Source organism: Nematostella vectensis, chromosome 12 (genome assembly GCF_932526225.1).
Source record: "Nematostella vectensis chromosome 12, jaNemVect1.1, whole genome shotgun sequence".
Lineage (NCBI taxonomy): Eukaryota > Metazoa > Cnidaria > Anthozoa > Actiniaria > Edwardsiidae > Nematostella > Nematostella vectensis.
In genome coordinates this window covers 13161446-13181042 of record NC_064045.1, presented here as the reverse complement: position 1 = coordinate 13181042, position 19597 = coordinate 13161446, and the positions used below count along the sequence as shown (strand labels likewise).

Genomic DNA, 19597 nt, shown 5'->3' with positions numbered 1-19597 from the left:
GAGTTTCAAGTACCGTCATTCATCACTTCGAGCTGTACAAGTCTCAGCGTATTTTGCTTACTATTTGTAAAATAAAGTTTCTAAGCAAAGTGTATCGTTAATGGTTATGTCGTTTGGCCGGTTCCATGAAATTATTATAAGAATTCTCGAAAAAGGTAACCACGGTGTCCGCTGAATAGAGGTAAAAAATACAGAGATTGTTTAGGACAGGACCGTGAAATGTGTCCGCGTCCGCTTAATAGAGGTGTCCGCTTAATGGAGGTATCATTTACTGAATTTAAGTGGCAAAAAAATCGGGACTTTGGATGGTGTCCGCTGAATAGAGGGTGTCCGCTTAATAGAGGTCCGTTATATAGAGGTTCCACTGTATAAATGTCACTTCAAAAATCGAAAACAACACTAAAACTAATGATATTTTTTTTTTCTTTTAATGTTTGTTTGGATTGAACAAATGATTGTCAAACCACATTCATGAATGTTACCTCGATGAACATGATTTTCTGAAAAGGCTTGTTGATTGTCGTTGTTTATGTTAATAGCATTGATGAATTTTCTATTTCATATAACTGATTGTCATTAAACGCTACTGGTTATCCAAACGTGCAATTGAAATTTCTTGCGAGCGAAAGAATGTTTGTTCCAATTAAATTGAATGTCCAAGTGCTTTATTGTTTCTCAGTTGATGCTAATGAATGTTCACTGATATTTAATTATTGTTATTGAAAGTCGAGTCACGCTAAATGATGTTTCGTGCGATGTTGATGAACGTACAATACGCGTTATCGATGTAACTTTGGCCACAAATAAATGTCCCTTTCCCGTTAATGAACAGCAAAAGGTGTAAATAGGGACCTCAAGCAAGGATGAAGGCGACGATAACTTATATGCACCTAGGCGCTTCTGAGTTTTTTACCCATGCTTAATTACGCCGTTTTTATTTCGACTGCCGCTACTGCTTTTCCTAAAACTTGATATCCATTACTCACGTTAATTGTTACTGCATGCTAGTGTTTGTCTGTAGTTGTTCCTATGTTGACGTCTGCCTGTTTTGTAGTTAGTTTTTAGCTACTTTAGAGTATCAAGGTGTAGTATCAGTGTCTTGAATATTTTAATTTCCCCTTTGTATTTTCCGTATAATGTCTACCACTATAGTTTTTTTTATTATCATACCAGTCATCATATTGCTAGGCACTGTATCGTATCGTATTGTATGTAATACAATGGAATCATCACCCCATGCCGGATTCGTGGAATTAGTAAGTGATTTGTGCTTTATCTTCGCTTATGCAATGTGCAATGCGTAGCAGAAGCCTTATATCGACTTATAGAGGAGCAGAAAGGAGACCAATCTGGTCGACATTTCATCGAAATCAACAGGCAGGTACGTCCCTTTATTACGACAAACACGGCTGCTTTTTTATCACGATCTGCTTTCTTTGATGTTATTTTTTTCGCTTTAGCCTGATAACTAGATCACGATAGTTTTAGTTCAATATGTAGGACCACAGTGCTCTCCCATTTGTTTTTGTTTTCTTCGGTTCGAAAAACAAAGGTATTACATATTTAGTAGATAATCATTTCCATTTCTTAGAGGTTATCATTCTCAGGTCTTCGGTCTTTGTTTTCCGCCAGGTCTTCGGTCTTCGTTTTCCGAACACCCAGGCTCAAAGTTAGTTTAGAAGATCAGAGTTGGATGTACGACCGAACTTCAGTTTGACCTAAATCTGGTTGAAATGAATCTCTTGACTCCATAATAAAACATCAGGTTGACGGTGGTAATACTTTAACGTAAACTTCTACTGCGGTTTGAAATCCGCAAAATGCTTTTCTAATATGTATAGTCATGTGCCTTCTCTAGCCTTCGTCGAATCGGATAGCCCAAATCGATCTTCAAAATTCTCCCATCCGAAAGCTAAATTTAAGTTTCTGTTACGAACAATGTTTTTTCTTATTAGCTAGCGTTTTATTTTCAAAGATAATCGTTTTCTGATTAAAAAATTAGTGAGATAAAATTTGGAGTCGTTCGTGAGGTTTAGCAAGCGAGCGGAGGTCCAGCAATCACTATTGGAAGTCAAATCAGGCACAAATAATCAATGCTGAGAAGAATACTATCATTGGTAAGACTTTTAGTACAAGGTTTATTTATTGCATAGGTAAACACAACTTGACGCATGTCAATTCTCTCCGTTCGAATATTGCTTTTTGTAACTACTGCGCATGTGCGAGTAGCGACTATGTCATCACGCAGAAAAAAAAGGTAAGATTTGACTTCGGATACACTTCGGGATATGCTCGTTACGAAGCGCCAGACTAGAACCACTTTATAAAGAAGACAATATCTAAATAATTAAAAGCTTTTGGGTTTTGTTAAACAATTTTTACGTGTTCGCTTCTACGGCAGCTTGGTTTGATAAACTCGAACGCGGCTGTATTCCATTCACATTCTGAGTTATGATCGTTCAAACTTAACGTCAGGTTATTGATTTATGAAGAGTTTGCAATACGTGCCGAAGCACACGATTTCATGTAAAGAGGGGGGGATGAATAGGTTCGCGGATCGGCGAATTCAGCCCCGAAATGCTCCCGGATAACGGATTTTGACGATTATTTCAGCGGATTGGCGGATTTTGGAAATACGGCGGATCACGGATCTGTTGACAATTTGGGCAAGGATTTCGGATTTTGACTGCTATGACGGTAGAATTTTGGATTTTAAATGAATTTCAATCGATGCTATTGTTTATCTGTCAAACCATGCGGTTCTAAAAATATCTGCGGATCCACGGATTTACCCCGAAGATTTACATACCCCTATTCACCCCCCCCCCCCCCCTGTAAACACGCTCTCATTTCGTATTTAAGCTCAAGTTTTTTCACCCGTATCCGATCCCTTTTGACATTAAGTGAAGTTGCAAAGCTTTATTGAGGTTCTCTGTACATTCAAACATGCTAACTTAAGTTATTTCGTACAAAAACATGCCCCCGCAATTTTACTTATCGAATGATGATTTTATTATGCAAAATACATGTTGCACAACAGTAATGTGATCAATTGTTGCGAGTATTTTATCTTTGTGAAAGAGAAAAATACTAACTGGAATTAGACATGCTCGACGTGCCCTTTGGAACGGTTCAATACAAGCAGTAATAAGATTATTTTTAGTATCTCACTTTGCTAGCGTTGGCTTCGTGGCTAGGTGGTGGTCGTTGCATTTGGATCCTCCCCCACTGATTATTTTCTTTTTTTTCTTTTTTTAATATATTGGAGTCTTATACCATTCATCTATACATTTTATAGTATGATTATAATAAGAAATGACCTAGAAATGTATGATAACATTACATGTGAACTTTAGAAGCACACTAGCATACACACATTGGCACCAGTCGGGCCAAGACGGGACGCTAGCACAGTCTATTACCCGTGCAGTTCGGCAACCATGGACAGCTGTTTCGTCCTTATTAGGACTCGTCAGCATGGCATAGCCGGTTTGCCTCAGTTAAACTTCATCGGCAAAATAAACTGCAGGGCGACTTCGACTCGAACGAAGTGCTTTAAACCACAGCTTAGATCCATGTGGGATCTAGAGCTGCGACCGGGCTAGCGTGATGCCAATTGTGCGGATCACGCATGCGACCTTTGCTAGTCTAAAACTCCGTCGGATAGCCAAACTATCCTTGCGAGTATGTATACATAAATGTGAACTTTAGAAGCACACTAGCATACACACATTGGCACCAGTCGGGCCAAGACGGGACGCTAGCACAGTCTATTACCCGTGCAGTTAACATTACAGTTGCAAATACTTGCCTGGAGTAGCTACATTTACGCTACGGGCCTATTTTTCTATCTCTCTCTATCTCTTTCTCCTCTTTATCTCGGATATTTTTGCTACTGGTGGTCTCTGTTTTTTCCTAGTCACAGTCACCACCTTGGAAGAATAACCGGCAAAGTTAGACATATTTTGTGGGGGGTTTGAGTCATAACTACCCTGGGTACCAGAGTAGACTCGAACTTCACTCGTTTACTGTCACGCCGGTCTTGGCTATGACGAGCCTTAGGCCATGGCCTAAGGGAGCGGTCATTAATTACTGGGGGAGGTTTTTGCAAAACCCAAAATTTTGCCCCCCCCCCCTTAAATCCAAGCCCAAAAATCGTGATCCCCCTAGACCGGACGCCCAAGAATTTGCAGTTCTTCCCCCCCCCCCCCCCCCCCCCCCCCACCACCACTACCGCCACCACTACCGCCACCACTACCACTACCACCACCACCTCCGCATTTTTATATTCAATAAAACCGCAAAGACTTGAAATACGTACTGAGTATAGCTGAATATAACCTTTACTTAAATATAGATCTGCTAGCATGGCAATTTTGTCCTATTTAATTTAAGTATGAACCTTCACTTTCGCTAGTTTAAGAATGGCACAGAGATAAACAACAAATACTGGTGTCGCTAGAAAACGACTACGTCGTCGACAATTTTAACAAAGGCGTTTTCTTCAACTGATTTGAACGGGCAGCTTTGTCTGTCAACCATGAGAGGGTTTCCCAAAATTTATTTATATAAAGACTAGCCCGCTTGCAGGCGGTACTCGGTGTTATTTTTGCGGAAAACCCTCTCCGCTCGGTGATCGGGCGCCATCTTGTATTCTAAGCGGCGTTCTAAGCCGCGTGGTTCCAAGATGGCGCCCGATCACCGAGCGGAAAAGGTTTTTCGCAAAAATAACACCGAGTACCGCCTGCAAGCAGGCTATATAAAGATTGGTCCTGAACAATATGGAACTAGATATACAATAACATTGTGAACTGAATAAAATTTTCATTTCAAAAATGACTCCTTGCTCTGCATTATATTAAAACCAGACTTAAATTCGACGCCCCAAAAATGTGACCCCCCATTTAATGACAGCCCAATAAAATGTGACCCCCCCTAAATCAGTGCCCAAAAAACGTAGCCCCCTCTAGATATTTGCCCCCCCCCAAGTAATTAATGACCGCTCCCTAAGTTTTTCAGTTCCGTTGTTAGTACAGAATTTGTACTACAGAGTTTATTGGCTGGTTGGTTATAATCCTCCTATGGCGCTTTGTGGTTTGTCAATTAATAACACGTGACCTTCTAATTCGCAACAAACGTATTTTCACAACAAATATGGCAGCGGCGAGTATAACATAGCTAATTCTCTTCCAGAAACCCTCAAATTGCAATTTAATTATATAGAATATTTGAAGAAAGAATAGAATGAGGTCGTGGTTGGATAATCATCAAGGGAAAACGTCGTAATATTACAAAAACGGTTTGTTTAGAAATACGAAGCTACAAGCATCGGTGCGTGACTCAGAACTGGAAAACCGGGGGAAAACCTAGGCCGTGCGGCCAGAGGCTCGTCGCTTAGCTCCTTATAGCTAAGACCGGCAGAATCGTACCCAGTCGCTAATTAAATATGAGGGCGCGTAACGCATTGCCCGCCCTCATCTTCCTTCCCGGACATCCTTGCGCGCCCTCTCTTTTCCTTCACACCTCTCTTCGCCAGTGCTGAAAAACGCAAGACTAGTTCCAGTACCGCGCGGTTAAACCAGCCTTTTTGTTTTAAAATGGCTGCTTTTTACCGGCGAACCGTCACATTTTGGCGAATGCTAAGAAAACTAGCGCAGTACAGTATGGTTTTAATGCTGTACAGTTTGTCAAAACAGCGACTGAAGTAAGCCTTTTTTACATCTACTCGAGCGATTCAACACTACGATTGTGTTTGTCTTCACCAGAGCAAGCGCATGCGCATACGTAATTCAGCACTGTCGCTCTCTTTTCTTTCTGTTCTTTTATTAATAAGCGACTGGGTAAGAGTCTGCAATACCAGCGTGAGGGAGAGGATGCAAACTTTGACAACCGCTTACCGAATTGACAGATCGTTTCGACATCTACCTCACGGCAAAATAGACCTCGCAGAATTCTAAGGGTTTCTGAGTAAGCTTCCAGTACTTGAATCTAGAGAATGATAGCTAATAGATAAGCAATGTGGTAGCACAGAATTGTTACAATGTGGCTGAATAACACTTTAGGCATTCATATTTTGAAATTTACAACATACCGTCATTGCTCGAATAAGTGTCTCCACCGAAGCGCCTCGTCTAGAGGAAAAATATGAATAACCGTGTTGCACTGAATCCGGGGGGTACTCCCTTATATGGGCTATACAGGGTATACATTTCGGGACTCTCTGTCCTGAACAGGGTACATAATTTTAAGCAAGGCTGTCCTAAACAGGGAACAGGTTGCCTTGCTAAACAGGGTCCTAAAATCAAAGGTGTTATCCTAAACATGGTATGGTTTTTCAGAATTTTTTTCCTAAACAGGGTCAGGTTTCAAACCCCCCAGCGGCACCCCTATACCCAAACACAGGCTGAGTACCCCCCCCCCCCCAACCCCGCGCACTGAATAGAGTAAAGACTAGAGATAAAACAGACTCTGAAATAAGTGCCTTCCTGTATAACCACCTTCATTTATTTAGATAAATCAAAATACACCAAAATCTAAAGTCTAGAGGATTTTAGAGATAGCAATTGCACATTGTACAATATTGGAATTTCCTGCTTAAATCTTCCAAATTTCACACTTTCCTGCAATGATGTCACTAGCTTGCTAAACCAGCTGTGATCTTTCGTTGCCATTGTCTAAGTCAAAGCTTTTGTTCACTAAACCACAGGGTGCCCAGGGTCATACTTGGTACTGTGCATGCTATTGTTACTCTCCTGGTTGCATAGCCAGTATGTTTCATTTCTTGTTAGGGGGGGGGGGGGGGGGGGGCTTGGTGCATGAAGACATATAAATAAAATACAAAAGATTTGTTTATTCCCCAATACTATATTCTTCTTTTTTCTTCTTTTTTTTGTCCCCTTCTTGGCTCATCCCTGTCCATGGCCTGCCTTCTACACTAAAAAAGTACATAAATATAAAAAAGCTGGAAAAACATTCTGTCTTATCTATTCCAAGCTAAACATGTAGCTCCATAAAATGTCCTAAACAATCCGTGATATGTATAAAACGTTAAACAGGTTTTAATAAATTTGATTTACATTTTTAGCACAGGATATTTTAAAACACACATTCAAAAATGGCCAGTGTGCATCTCGTAACCAAGCCTCCACCGATGGCTCCAAGAACAGTGCCACCTCCACCAGTAACAGCTGCAGGAGGAGGTATTATCGTCTTATCATACCACATATTTTAGTTTATAACTTAAATGAAATAAAAAATTAGTAGTAAGATATGTTTTGGAGAGAGAGGCAAAAGTGTACCCATGCAGTCAATGCTAGCTTCTGAATGGTGGAGAGTGAAGGATGTTAAAATGCAGCCCTCTGATTGGTGGAGAGTATTTGATTGAATTGAATTGTAATTAGCTGATTTTGAAATGTAGGTTGTTTGGATGCCACAGAAAACCGTTGTTTAGAAACAGATTAGAAATGTAGATAAAACCAGTATTAATATAACAATATAGTTGAGGTTTGCGGGCATAAATGTGTTTCTGGCCTGACTCAGATTCAATTTAAAAATATATCCTGAGATTGGGTCAAATCATATTAATGCCCCAGAACGTCAACTCTACAGTATTACTATTTTCACTAAAAAGAGCAATTAGCAAACTTCTGATTTGTTCATTTCAGCCCGTAGAATGCACAACGGTCCCCATAAATTTATTTTACTACAGCTTTGAGGTTACAGCTATTCAAGAAACGTTTTTAGAAATATTAAATCTCAACAAAACAATTAGTAAATTGAAGGGGGGAGTGGTCCTAGGAATTCTCCTAACGATTTTGGCTTTCACATGTCAAACCCCTGGTAGCACGGAAAAGTGTATTTGCTTAAGTAACAGCTAATCGGGTTGCTACTTTTTTAGCCATGTCACCTAATGATATTACCTCACTTTCTTTCATTATGAAGGACCAGCAAGCATATTGAGTCTATCAGAGAACGAGAAGCGATGGATGGTAGTCGGGATTTGCTTGAATAAAGTTTTACTTCCAGCTTTACACAAATACATCGCCCCTAAAATACAGAATCATTATGCTCTCCACAAGACATCGTACAACATTCATTCCCAAGCACATCCTGGCTTCCTCAAGAAAGACAATAATGTTGGATTCCAGTTCAACTACGAAAGTATTAACAACAACAGATCAAGATTGTCAAAGAAGGCATACGATTATAAAGTCGTATCAGCGATTGATTTTGCTAAACTTTATCTGCGTCCGGAAATGGCAAAGTTCACAGGTATTTGTTGCCCACTTGTTTACTGAACAAAGCGAAAAATGAATGCTCGTAAAGATACACTTCGTTATTTTTTTGCCTAAATCTGTGTGGCATAAAATTGTCAAGTACACAATAGAGTATTATTCCAGACTGTGCTCGGATAACTCAGTGCACTATGTTGCTGTTGTTGTCGTCGTTAGTCAATCTGGCATTCGATTGGTCTACAGTCATTTCTTAGACCAAGTCCTAATTCTTTTATTTCTTTTGATATCCTTCATAGTTCCTTGAGTATAGTTCCCCTTTTGTTTTTTAGGGTTTGACTCTACATGTGATGCCTCTGCTTCTCTTGGAATCCTTGCAACGAGCAGTGCCTTTTCTACACCAGTTCAAAACAGTGCCAGAGATGTGCGAAGCACTGTCCGCAACGAATGGGGGCACTGCAATTTTGACGACTGGGAGCAAATACAGTTTAACGTCTGCATACAGAAGATAGACACGCTTATTCGAAACTTAGGCTTAAGTCTGGCAGATGAAACAAAGCTACTGGATGAGCTTAAAGACTGGGAAATTAGAGGTGAGTTATAAGCACATCACAACAAGTAAACCGGCAGCCGTACACGGTTAAGTCATAAAGTTGCGAAAGCGTGTGTGTACTAAAAATAATAATTTGTTTTCTAGGAGTGCAGCTGTGTATGGGTAGCGTAGTCGATGCCGATCTGCTAAATCTAGTCAGCGGGGAGGTTGCTAAATTACTAGCTGAAGTTCAGACAGCGAAGGAGAGTAATGAAGAAGAGTCTGAAAAGGTATCAAACGAGCTTGGCAGGATGAGCGGGTTACTTGTCGAATGCAGAGAACAAGCTTCTCAAAACAAGGCGAAGCTTGGGGAACTGTCTTCTTTGGTTGGTGACCTGAACTTAAACGTGGAATCGTTGCATTCAGGACAAGAAAGTCTGAACTGTGAGATGGATGGTGTAAAAGAGAGCCAAGATAAGTTGACACAAAGGGTCGAGGTCGTTGAAGGCGAACATGAGGAGATTAAAGAGCGAGTTGGGACACTTGAGACGAAGATCGCGGCAGGAGGTGGACACCATCGTGATCCAATCACGTTCCAGGCACCCAACCGTAACCCCTATTTCTGTGGCCGAGAGAAAGAGATGAGCATGCTTGACGGTCCATTAGACGAATCCAAACAAACATGTACACTTACCCTTATCAGTGGACTCGGAGGAACAGGAAAGACTTCAATTGCCCTGGAGCATGTTTGGAGACAGAAGGAGCAATACAGCGCGGGAGTGTACTGGCTAACAGGTGAGAGCGAGCGAGACTTCAATATCACCTTAACTGAGATGTGTCGTCAGATTGGCTGTTCAGGAGAAGACCTAGCACAAACCTTGTCCAATGTTCTCGACTGGTTTCAGACACGCAAGGACTACTGGTGCGTCGTTGTTGACAATCTGGACGCGTCAGAATTGTCTGAGGAAATGATGAAGTTTCTTAATGGTTCATGGAAAAGAAGCGCTTCCGGTCACGTAATCATCACAACGAGAAGAGAGAAGGCACTCATTCCAGCAGATATCCAAGATGTAGATGAAGACAGATGCATTGAGCTTATCACAATGGATGAGCCTGATAGTGTGATGTTCCTGAAAAAAAGAGCCAACCGTGAAGACAGTGACCACGAAGACTCTGTAATCACCGAATTAGTACAAGAGTTAGGATGTCTTCCATTGGCCTTAGATCAAGCTGGTGCATACATTTATCAACGCAAGTGCTCGTTTACCGAATATTTACAGCAGTTTAAGAAGAAAAGATTGCTTCTTATGAAGAGAATCAGCGCACATTACATCAGCTCAAAAGAGAGAACCTCTGTTTACACAACGTGGCAACTCAACTTTGATTACGTAAAAAAACAATCAGAGGAACTAGATATCGGCAATGCAGCTTCGCTCATTATGAATGTGTCCACTTTTCTCTCCCCGGATGACATACCCGTTGAAATAATCAATGAGGGTCTGCCGAAGATTGACGACGAAGACTTGAAGGAAGCTACGGCTAGTGCTATAAGCGTGTCAGAGCTACTTGAACTCTTGACAAACTTCTCGCTGTTCCGGAAATTCTCAGACCACTCCTACAGCGTTCACCGTGTCGTGCAAGAGGTTATCCGAAGTAGAGTCAAGGATGATGACAAGAAAGTCGCCCTCTCGAGTGCTGTGCGAATGCTGAATTTTGCTTTTTCAAAAGCGAGAAATCCAAAGGAAGTTTGCGAGAGCTTTATGGGCGATGCTGTGTTTGCCGAGGATAAACCCCCGTCGCTCCATCTTTGGGCAAAGCTTGCCCGTCATGCATGCTCACTCCAGGACCATATTATTTTCTTCGTTGAAAAAGAAAGAGGGTCTAGCAAAGACGTCATGTACACTGAAGAAACCGCTAAACTGTTCTATGAGGCTTCTGTTTTTCTCAATGTTTGCCGCGAGAAGGTCAAAGCTCAAGACCTGCAGCGTCTTAAGCTTGAAGTACTGAGCAGTCTGCCAAACTCACCGTCAGAAGAAACGATGGCCTATCTGAACCACTTCAAGGTTCCACTGCAAAACAAGCAATACAAATTGATATCACATTGCATCGTACCGAAGTGTGAGCAAGAAGGTTATTCCAGTGTTGCAAGTGATTTGCAGAAAAAGGCCAATGATTTCCGAGAAAAAGGCAACGATGCAGTAAAGAGAGGAGAATTCCAAGAAGCTCTTGATTGGTACACAAAGGGTATTGAGCTCACCAAGACGGACCATCGACTGTTTTCCAATCGTGCTTTGTGTCATTTGAAGATAAACAAACCGAAAGAGGCATTGGCAGATTGCGAGAGCTGTCTAAAGCTGGAAGAGCATTTTGGAAAAGCCTTACAGCGAAAGGCGTGGGCATTGCACGAACTTTCACGACTTCATCCTGGTGATAAACATCGGCGAGGCAGATTTCTGTGCGCAGCTGCCCTTGCTCAGTACTATGATCTAACTTTTAGAGAGAGCCCTGTCTTCAAAAATATGTCCTCACATATTGTTGAGGTTAAGGACGCTTCAGAACTGGTTTCACAGATTGAGAATAACACGACTATTCTGTTGCACGAAGGTAGTTACGAACTACGGCATGGAATCGTTATGATATCGGCAGACGTGCAGATCGTGGGAATAGGACGTGTATCTATCACACTTCATGAAACGTGGGTTGTGTTTGGTGCAAACTGCTGCATCGAAAATGTCACTGTGGCCAAAGGTAGTGAGGCAATTGTGTGTCGAATGGGATCCCTGACAATGTTAGAATGTAATATATCTGCTGGAAGACATGGCTGTAAAGACTTCCCCTACTGCGATGGAGGTCCAGGATGCATTGCTGACATGGGAAACCCCTGCCGAATAACTGACCCATTAGGAGCACAAATGTCAAAGGCAAGTGGAAGGACGGGAAATCCAGGCATCCAGATTTTCGATCAAAGCAGCGCAGTTCTCAAATACTGTAGCGTTTTTGACTGTGGAGGCGGCGGGGCACTTTGTCATGGTTCTGGCTCTGCAATGTCTGTGATATCCTGTCGAGTTTACAAGAACCAGCAGATGGGTCTAGAAGCCAGAGAAGGAGCGAGGCTTACAGTCACGGACTGTGATATTTTCGCCAACAACTTTCACGGTGTACTTCTTGGACCGTACGCTAATGCAAGTGAGATTGTCAACAACAGAATATTTGAGAACCATGGGGAAGGGATTCTCGTTCGTTTAAGCAATGAACTCTCCAAAATATCAAGTAACCGAATCTATCACAATCGTCCTTTCGGTATATCACTGGATTGTGCGAACGTCTGTGTATTTCACAATGAGATATTTGAAAACGGATTCTGGGGTATTATTGCAAAAACCAAGACGTCGGCATCTATTCAAAACAACGAATTATACTCTAACAAATGCGGAGGTATTTTCATCGGTCTGAACTTTTCTGGTCGCATTTCCATTGAATCAAACACAGTGAGAAACCATATTGGCCCTTGGTTATACTTTGGTGAAAACATAGATCTCTCAAAGACAAAAGCAGATGATTTGGACGATGGAAAAAATTTCTACCTTCCCCCTGGTGAGACAAGATTTTACACCACACCCCCGATAGTCGGCAGTAACACGTTAAAGAACAATGGCGAGGAAACCATGTTCCACCCAAAGGAACAAGCAATGCCTGTAACACAACACTGTGCCTTTTGTCACCGAACAGGCAAACTGAAGACCTGCTCAAACTGTCGTGTCGCATCCTACTGTGACCAAACATGCCAGAAAATGCACCTGGCGAAGCACAAATTGCTATGTAAGAGCGTGACTGGTCTTTATTCGGTCACGGCTACTATCTCGACATTGTTTTTTGGCGAATCAAAACGTGGAATCAGGGAATTCGGATCTCATCTCAAAGGACTCGGCGAAGGACCTAAACTCGATCCGCGAAGCAGCCGACGTTTCATCGTAAAGGTGCAGACACAAAATTTGAACAGCCATCCTCGCCAGCTGCTGACTGTGTACGACAAGTCCCTCTCAATTGACTGCCAAATTGAATGCCCCGAGATATTCCATGTTATTATGGAATGTGGGGTTTTGGGACAATTATACTTGTTCACCAGCAAAAAGGTGTTCCTGTGGGCTAAATTTGCCGCAAAAGGAAAAAAGCTGACATTCTATTTGGACCATTTGGCACCATACCAGGAATGGTAAAACTAGACTATCCGCCTTTCTAAAAATAGGCCCGTAAAGCATGCATGCAGCTTATGCTACAGTTGTTGCTACAGTTTCGATAGTCTAAACGGTACAGTTAATCTCAACAAAATTTGAATGTTATCACTGTAAATGTAAGTAATAATAGTTTACGAAATATATTGATTACTGACCTAACGTTAGTAATCCGTTACATTCTTAATTAAAGTAGGTTTTAAGATTAAATGGAACATTCAGTAAATTTTAATGAAACTGGTGTTACCTTACCAGGAATGGTAAGACTGGACCATATAGTGCCTTGCCAGGAATGGTGAGACTGGACCACTTATTGCCTTGCCAGGAATGGTGAGACTGGACCATTAAGTGCCTTGCCAGGAATGGTGAGACTGGACCATTTAGTGCCTTATCAGGAATGGTGAAACTGGACCATTTAGTGCCTTGCCAGGAATGGTTAGACTGGACCATTTAGTGCCTTACCAGGAATGGTGAGACTGGACCATTTAGTGCCTTGCCAGGAATGGTGAGACTGGACCATTTAGTGCCTTACCAGGAATGGTGAGACTGGACCATTTAGTGCCTTGCCAAGAATGTTGAGGCTGGACCATTTAGTGCCTTGCCAGGAATGGTGAGACTGGACCATTTAGTGCCTTGCCAGGAATGGTGAGACTGGACCATTTAGTGCCTTGCCAAGAATGTTGAGACTGGGCCATTTAGTGCCTTACCAGGAATGGTGAGACTAGACCATTTAGTGCCTTGCCAAGAATGTTGAGACTGGACCATTTAGTGCCTTGCCAGGAATGGTGAGACTGGACCATTTAGTGCCTTGCCAGGAATGGTGAGACTGGACCATTTAGTGCCTTACCAGGAATGGTGAGACTGGACCATTTAGTGCCTTGCCAGGAATGGTGAGACTGGACCATTTAGTGCCTTGCCAGGAATGGTGAGACTGGACCATTTAGTGCCTTGCCAGGAATGGTGAGACTAAACCATTTAGTGCCTTACCAGGAATGGTGAGACTAAACCATTTAGTGCCTTGCCAGGAATGGTGAGACTGGACCATTTCGTGCCTTGCCAGGAATGGTGAGACTGGACCATTTAGTGCCTTGCCAAGAATGTTGAGACTTGGCCATTTAGTGCCTTACCAGGAATGATGAGACTAGACCATTTAGTGCCTTGCCAGGAATGGTGAGACTGGACCATTTAGTGCCTTGCCAGGAATGGTGAGACTGGACCATTTAATGCCTTGCCAGGAATGGTGAGACTGGACCATTTAGTGCCTTACCAGGAATAGTGAGACTGGACCATTTAGTGCCTTGCCAGGAATGTTGAGACTGGACCATTTAGTGCCTTACCAGGAATAGTGAGACTGGACCATTTAGTGCCTTACCAGGAATGGTGACACTGGACCATTTAGTGCCTTGCCAGGAATGGTGAGACTGGACCATTTAGTGCCTTACCAGGAATAGTGAGACTGGACCATTTAGTGCCTTATCAGGAATGGTGACACTGGACCATTTAGTGCCTTGCCAGGAATGGTGAGACTGGACCATTTAATGCCTTGCCAGGAATGGTGAGACTGGACCATTTAGTGCCTTGCCAGGAATGGTGAGACTGAACCATTTAATGCCTTGCCAGGAATGGTGAGACTGGATCATTTAGTGCCTTACCAGGAATGGTGAGACTGGACCATTTAGTGCCTTGCCAAGAATGTTGAGACTGGGCCATTAAGTTCCTTGCCAAGAATGTTGAGACTGGACCATTTAGTGCCTTACCAGGAATGGTGAGACTGGACCAGTTAGTGCCTTGCCAGGAATGGTGAGACTGGACCATTTAGTGCCTTGCCAGGAATGGTGAGACTGGACCATTTAGTGCCTTGCCAGGAATGGTGAGACTGGACCATTTGGTGCCTTACCAGGAATGTTGAGACTGGACCATTTAGTGCCTTGCCAGGAATGGTGAGACTGGACCATTTAGTGCCTTACCAGGAATGGTGAGACTGGAACATTTAATGCCTTGCCAGGAATGGTGAGACTGAACCATTTAATGCCTTGCCAGGAATGGTGAGACTGGACCATTTAGTGCCTTACCAGGAATGGTGAGACTGGACCATTTAGTGCCTTACCAGGAATGGTGAGACTGGACCATTTAGTGCCTTGCCAGGAATGTTGAGACTGGACCATTTAGTGCCTTACCAGGAATAGTGAGACTGGACCATTTAGTGCCTTACCAGGAATGGTGAGATTGGACCATTTAGTGCCTTGCCAGGAATGGTGAGACTGGATCATTTAGTGCCTTCACAGGAATGGTGAGACTGGACCATTTAGTGCCTTGCCAGGAATGGTGAGACTGGACCATTTGGTGCCTTACCAGGAATGTTGAGACTGGACCATTTAGTGCCTTGCCAGGAATGGTGAGACTGGACCATTTAGTGCCTTACCAGGAATGGTGAGACTGGACCATTTAATGCCTTGCCAGGAATGGTGAGACTGAACCATTTAATGCCTTGCCAGGAATGGTTAGACTGGACCATTTAGTGCCTTACCAGGAATGGTGAGACTGGACCATTTAGTGCCTTACCAGAAATGGTGAGACTGGACCATTTAGTGCCTTGCCAGGAATGTTGAGACTGGACCATTTAGTGCCTTACCAGGAATAGTGAGACTGGACCATTTAGTGCCTTACCAGGAATAGTGAGACTGGACCATTTAGTGCCTTACCAGGAATGGTGAGACTGGACCATTTAGTGCCTTACCAGGAATGGTGAGACTGGACCATTTAGTGCCTTGCCAGGAATGGTGAGACTGGACCATTTAGTGCCTTGCCAGGAATGGTGAGACTGGACCATTTAGTGCCTTACCAGGAATGGTGAGACTGGACCATTTAGTGCCTTGCCAGGAATGGTGAGACTGGACCATTTAGTGCCTTACCAGGAATGGTGAGACTGGACCATTTAGTGCCTTACCAGGAATGGTGAGACTGGACCATTTAGTGCCTTACCAGGAATGGTGAGACTGGACCATTTAGTGCCTTACCAGGAATGGTGAGACTGGACCATTTAGTGCCTTGCCAGGAATGGTGAGACTGGACCATTTAGTGCCTTGCCAGGAATGGTGAGACTAAACCATTTAGTGCCTTACCAGGAATGGTGAGACTAAACCATTTAGTGCCTTGCCAGGAATGGTGAGACTGGACCATTTAGTGCCTTACCAGGAATGTTGAGACTGGACCATTTAGTGCCTTGCCAGGAATGGTGAGACTGGACCATTTAGTGCCTTGCCAGGAATGGTGAGACTGGACCATTTAGTGCCTTGCCAGGAATGGTGAGACTGGACCATTTAGTGCCTTGCCAGGAATGGTGAGACTGGACCATTTAGTGCCTTGCCAGGAATGGTGAGACTGGACCATTTAGTGCCTTGCCAGGAATGGTGAGACTGGACCATTTAGTGCCTTGCCAGGAATGGTGAGACTGGACCATTTAGTGCCTTGCCAGGAATGGTGAGACTGGACCATTTAGTGCCTTGCCAGGAATGGTGAGACTGGACCATTTAGTGCCTTACCAGGAATGGTGAGACTGGACCATTTAGTGCCTTACCAGGAATGGTGAGACTGGACCATTTAATGCCTTGCCAGGAATGGTGAGACTAAACCATTTAGTGCCTTGCCAGGAATGGTGAGACTAAACCATTTAGTGCCTTGCCAGGAATGGTGAGACTGGACCATTTCGTGCCTTGCCAGGAATGGTGAGACTGGACCATTTAGTGCCTTGCCAAGAATGTTGAGACTTGGCCATTTAGTGCCTTACCAGGAATGGTGAGACTAGACCATTTAGTGCCTTGCCAGGAATGGTGAGACTGGACCATTTAGTGCCTTGCCAGGAATGGTGAGACTGGACCATTTAATGCCTTGCCAGGAATGGTGAGACTGGACCATTTAGTGCCTTACCAGGAATGGTTAGACTGGACCATTTAGTGCCTTGCCAGGAATGTTGAGACTGGACCATTTAGTGCCTTACCAGGAATAGTGAGACTGGACCATTTAGTGCCTTACCAGGAATGGTGACACTGGACCATTTAGTGCCTTGCCAGGAATGGTGAGACTGGACCATTTAGTGCCTTACCAGGAATAGTGAGACTGGACCATTTAGTGCCTTATCAGGAATGGTGACACTGGACCATTTAGTGCCTTGCCAGGAATGGTGAGACTGGACCATTTAATGCCTTGCCAGGAATGGTGAGACTGGACCATTTAGTGCCTTGCCAGGAATGGTGAGACTGAACCATTTAATGCCTTGCCAGGAATGGTGAGACTGGATCATTTAGTGCCTTACCAGGAATGGTGAGACTGGACCATTTAGTGCCTTGCCAAGAATGTTGAGACTGGGCCATTAAGTGCCTTGCCAAGAATGTTGAGACTGGACCATTTAGTGCCTTACCAGGAATGGTGAGACTGGACCAGTTAGTGCCTTGCCAGGAATGGTGAGACTGGACCATTTAGTGCCTTGCCAGGAATGGTGAGACTGGACCATTTAGTGCCTTGCCAGGAATGGTAAGACTGGACCATTTGGTGCCTTACCAGGAATGTTGAGACTGGACCATTTAGTGCCTTGCCAGGAATGGTGAGACTGGACCATTTAGTGCCTTACCAGGAATGGTGAGACTGGAACATTTAATGCCTTGCCAGGAATGGTGAGACTGAACCATTTAATGCCTTGCCAGGAATGGTGAGACTGGACCATTTAGTGCCTTACCAGGAATGGTGAGACTGGACCATTTAGTGCCTTACCAGGAATGGTGAGACTGGACCATTTAGTGCCTTGCCAGGAATGTTGAGACTGGACCATTTAGTGCCTTACCAGGAATAGTGAGACTGGACCATTTAGTGCCTTACCAGGAATGGTGAGATTGGACCATTTAGTGCCTTGCCAGGAATGGTGAGACTGGATCATTTAGTGCCTTAACAGGAATGGTGAGACTGGACCATTTAGTGCCTTGCCAGGAATGGTGAGACTGGACCATTTGGTGCCTTACCAGGAATGTTGAGACTGGACCATTTAGTGCCTTGCCAGGAATGGTGAGACTGGACCATTTAGTGCCTTACCAGGAATGGTGAGACTGGACCATTTAATGCCTTGCCAGGAATGGTGAGACTGAACCATTTAATGCCTTGCCAGGAATGGTTAGACTGGACCATTTAGTGCCTTACCAGGAATGGTGAGACTGGACCATTTAGTGCCTTACCAGGAATGGTGAGACTGGACCATTTAGTGCCTTGCCAGGAATGTTGAGACTGGACCATTTAGTGCCTTACCAGGAATAGTGAGACTGGACCATTTAGTGCCTTACCAGGAATAGTGAGACTGGACCATTTAGTGCCTTACCAGGAATGTTGAGACTGGATCATTTAGTGCCTTAACAGGAATGTTGAGACTGGGCCATTAAGTGCCTTACCAGGAATGTTGAGACTGGACCAGTTAGTGCCTTGCCAGGAATGGTGAGACTGGACCATTTAGTGCCTTGCCAGGAATGGTGAGACTGGACCATTTAGTGCCTTGCCAGGAATGGTGAGACTGGACCATTTAGTGCCTTACCAGGAATTTTGAGACTGGACCATTTAATGCCTTGCCAGGAATGGTGAGACTGGACCATTTAGTGCCTTGCCAGGAATGGTGAGAGTGGACCATTTAGTGCCTTACCAGGAATGGTGAGACTGGACCATTTAATGCCTTGCCAGGAATGTTGAGACTGGACCATTTAGTGCCTTACCAGGAATAGTGAGACTGGACCATTTAGTGCCTTACCAGGAATGGTGAGACTGGATCATTTAGTGCCTTAACAGGAATGTTGAGACTGGGCCATTAAGTGCCTTGCCAGGAATGTTGAGACTGGGCCATTAAGTGCCTTACCAGGAATGTTGAGACTGGACCAGTTAGTGCCTTGCCAGGAATGGTGAGACTGGACCATTTAGTGCCTTGCCAGGAATGGTGAGACTGGACCATTTAGTGCCTTGCCAGGAATGGTGAGACTGGACCATTTAGTGCCTTACCAGGAATGTTGAGACTGGACCATTTAATGCCTTGCCAGGAATGGTGAGACTGGACCATTTAGTGCCTTGCCAGGAATGGTGAGAGTGGACCATTTAGTGCCTTACCAGGAATGGTGAGACTGGACCATTTAATGCCTTGCCAGGAATGGTGAGACTGGATCAGTTAGTGCCTTACCAGGAATGGTGAGACTGGACCATTTAGTGCCTTGCCAAGAATTTTGAGACTGGACCAGTTAGTGCCTTGCCAGGAATGGTGAGACTGGACCATTTAGTGCCTTGCCAGGAATGGTGAGACTGGATCAGTTAGTGCCTTACCAGGAATGGTGAGACTGGACCATTTAGTGCCTTGCCAAGAATTTTGAGACTGGGCCATTAAGTGCCTTGCCAAGAATGTTGAGACTGGACCATTTAGTGCCTTGCCAGGAATGGTGAGACTGGACCATTTAGTGCCTTGCCAGGAATGGTGAGACTGGACCAGTTAGTGCCTTGCCAGGAATGGTGAGACTGGACCATTTAGTGCCTTACCAGGAATGGTGAGACTGGACCATTTAATGCCTTGCCAGGAATGGTGAGAC

At 43.9% G+C, this 19597-nt stretch overlaps 1 protein-coding gene across 2 annotated transcripts; it reads left to right on the top strand.

Annotated features, from left to right (window-relative positions):
- The first annotated feature begins 1082 nt into the window (after positions 1–1082).
- LOC116603637 lies at positions 1083–13219 on the top strand. 2 transcript variants are annotated; one of them, XM_048720004.1, is made up of 5 exons: positions 1083–1377; positions 7085–7199; positions 7942–8271; positions 8564–8824; positions 8929–13219. In XM_048720004.1, exons 2-5 carry the CDS (start codon positions 7115–7117, stop codon positions 12978–12980), a joined length of 4728 nt encoding a protein of 1575 aa, XP_048575961.1. In that variant the 5' UTR covers positions 1083–1377; positions 7085–7114; the 3' UTR covers positions 12981–13219. The 2 variants fall into 2 exon arrangements, with proteins under 2 accessions (XP_048575961.1, XP_048575960.1); XM_048720003.1 differs by having other exon boundaries at positions 1084–1381.
- The last annotated feature ends 6378 nt before the right edge of the window (positions 13220–19597 follow it).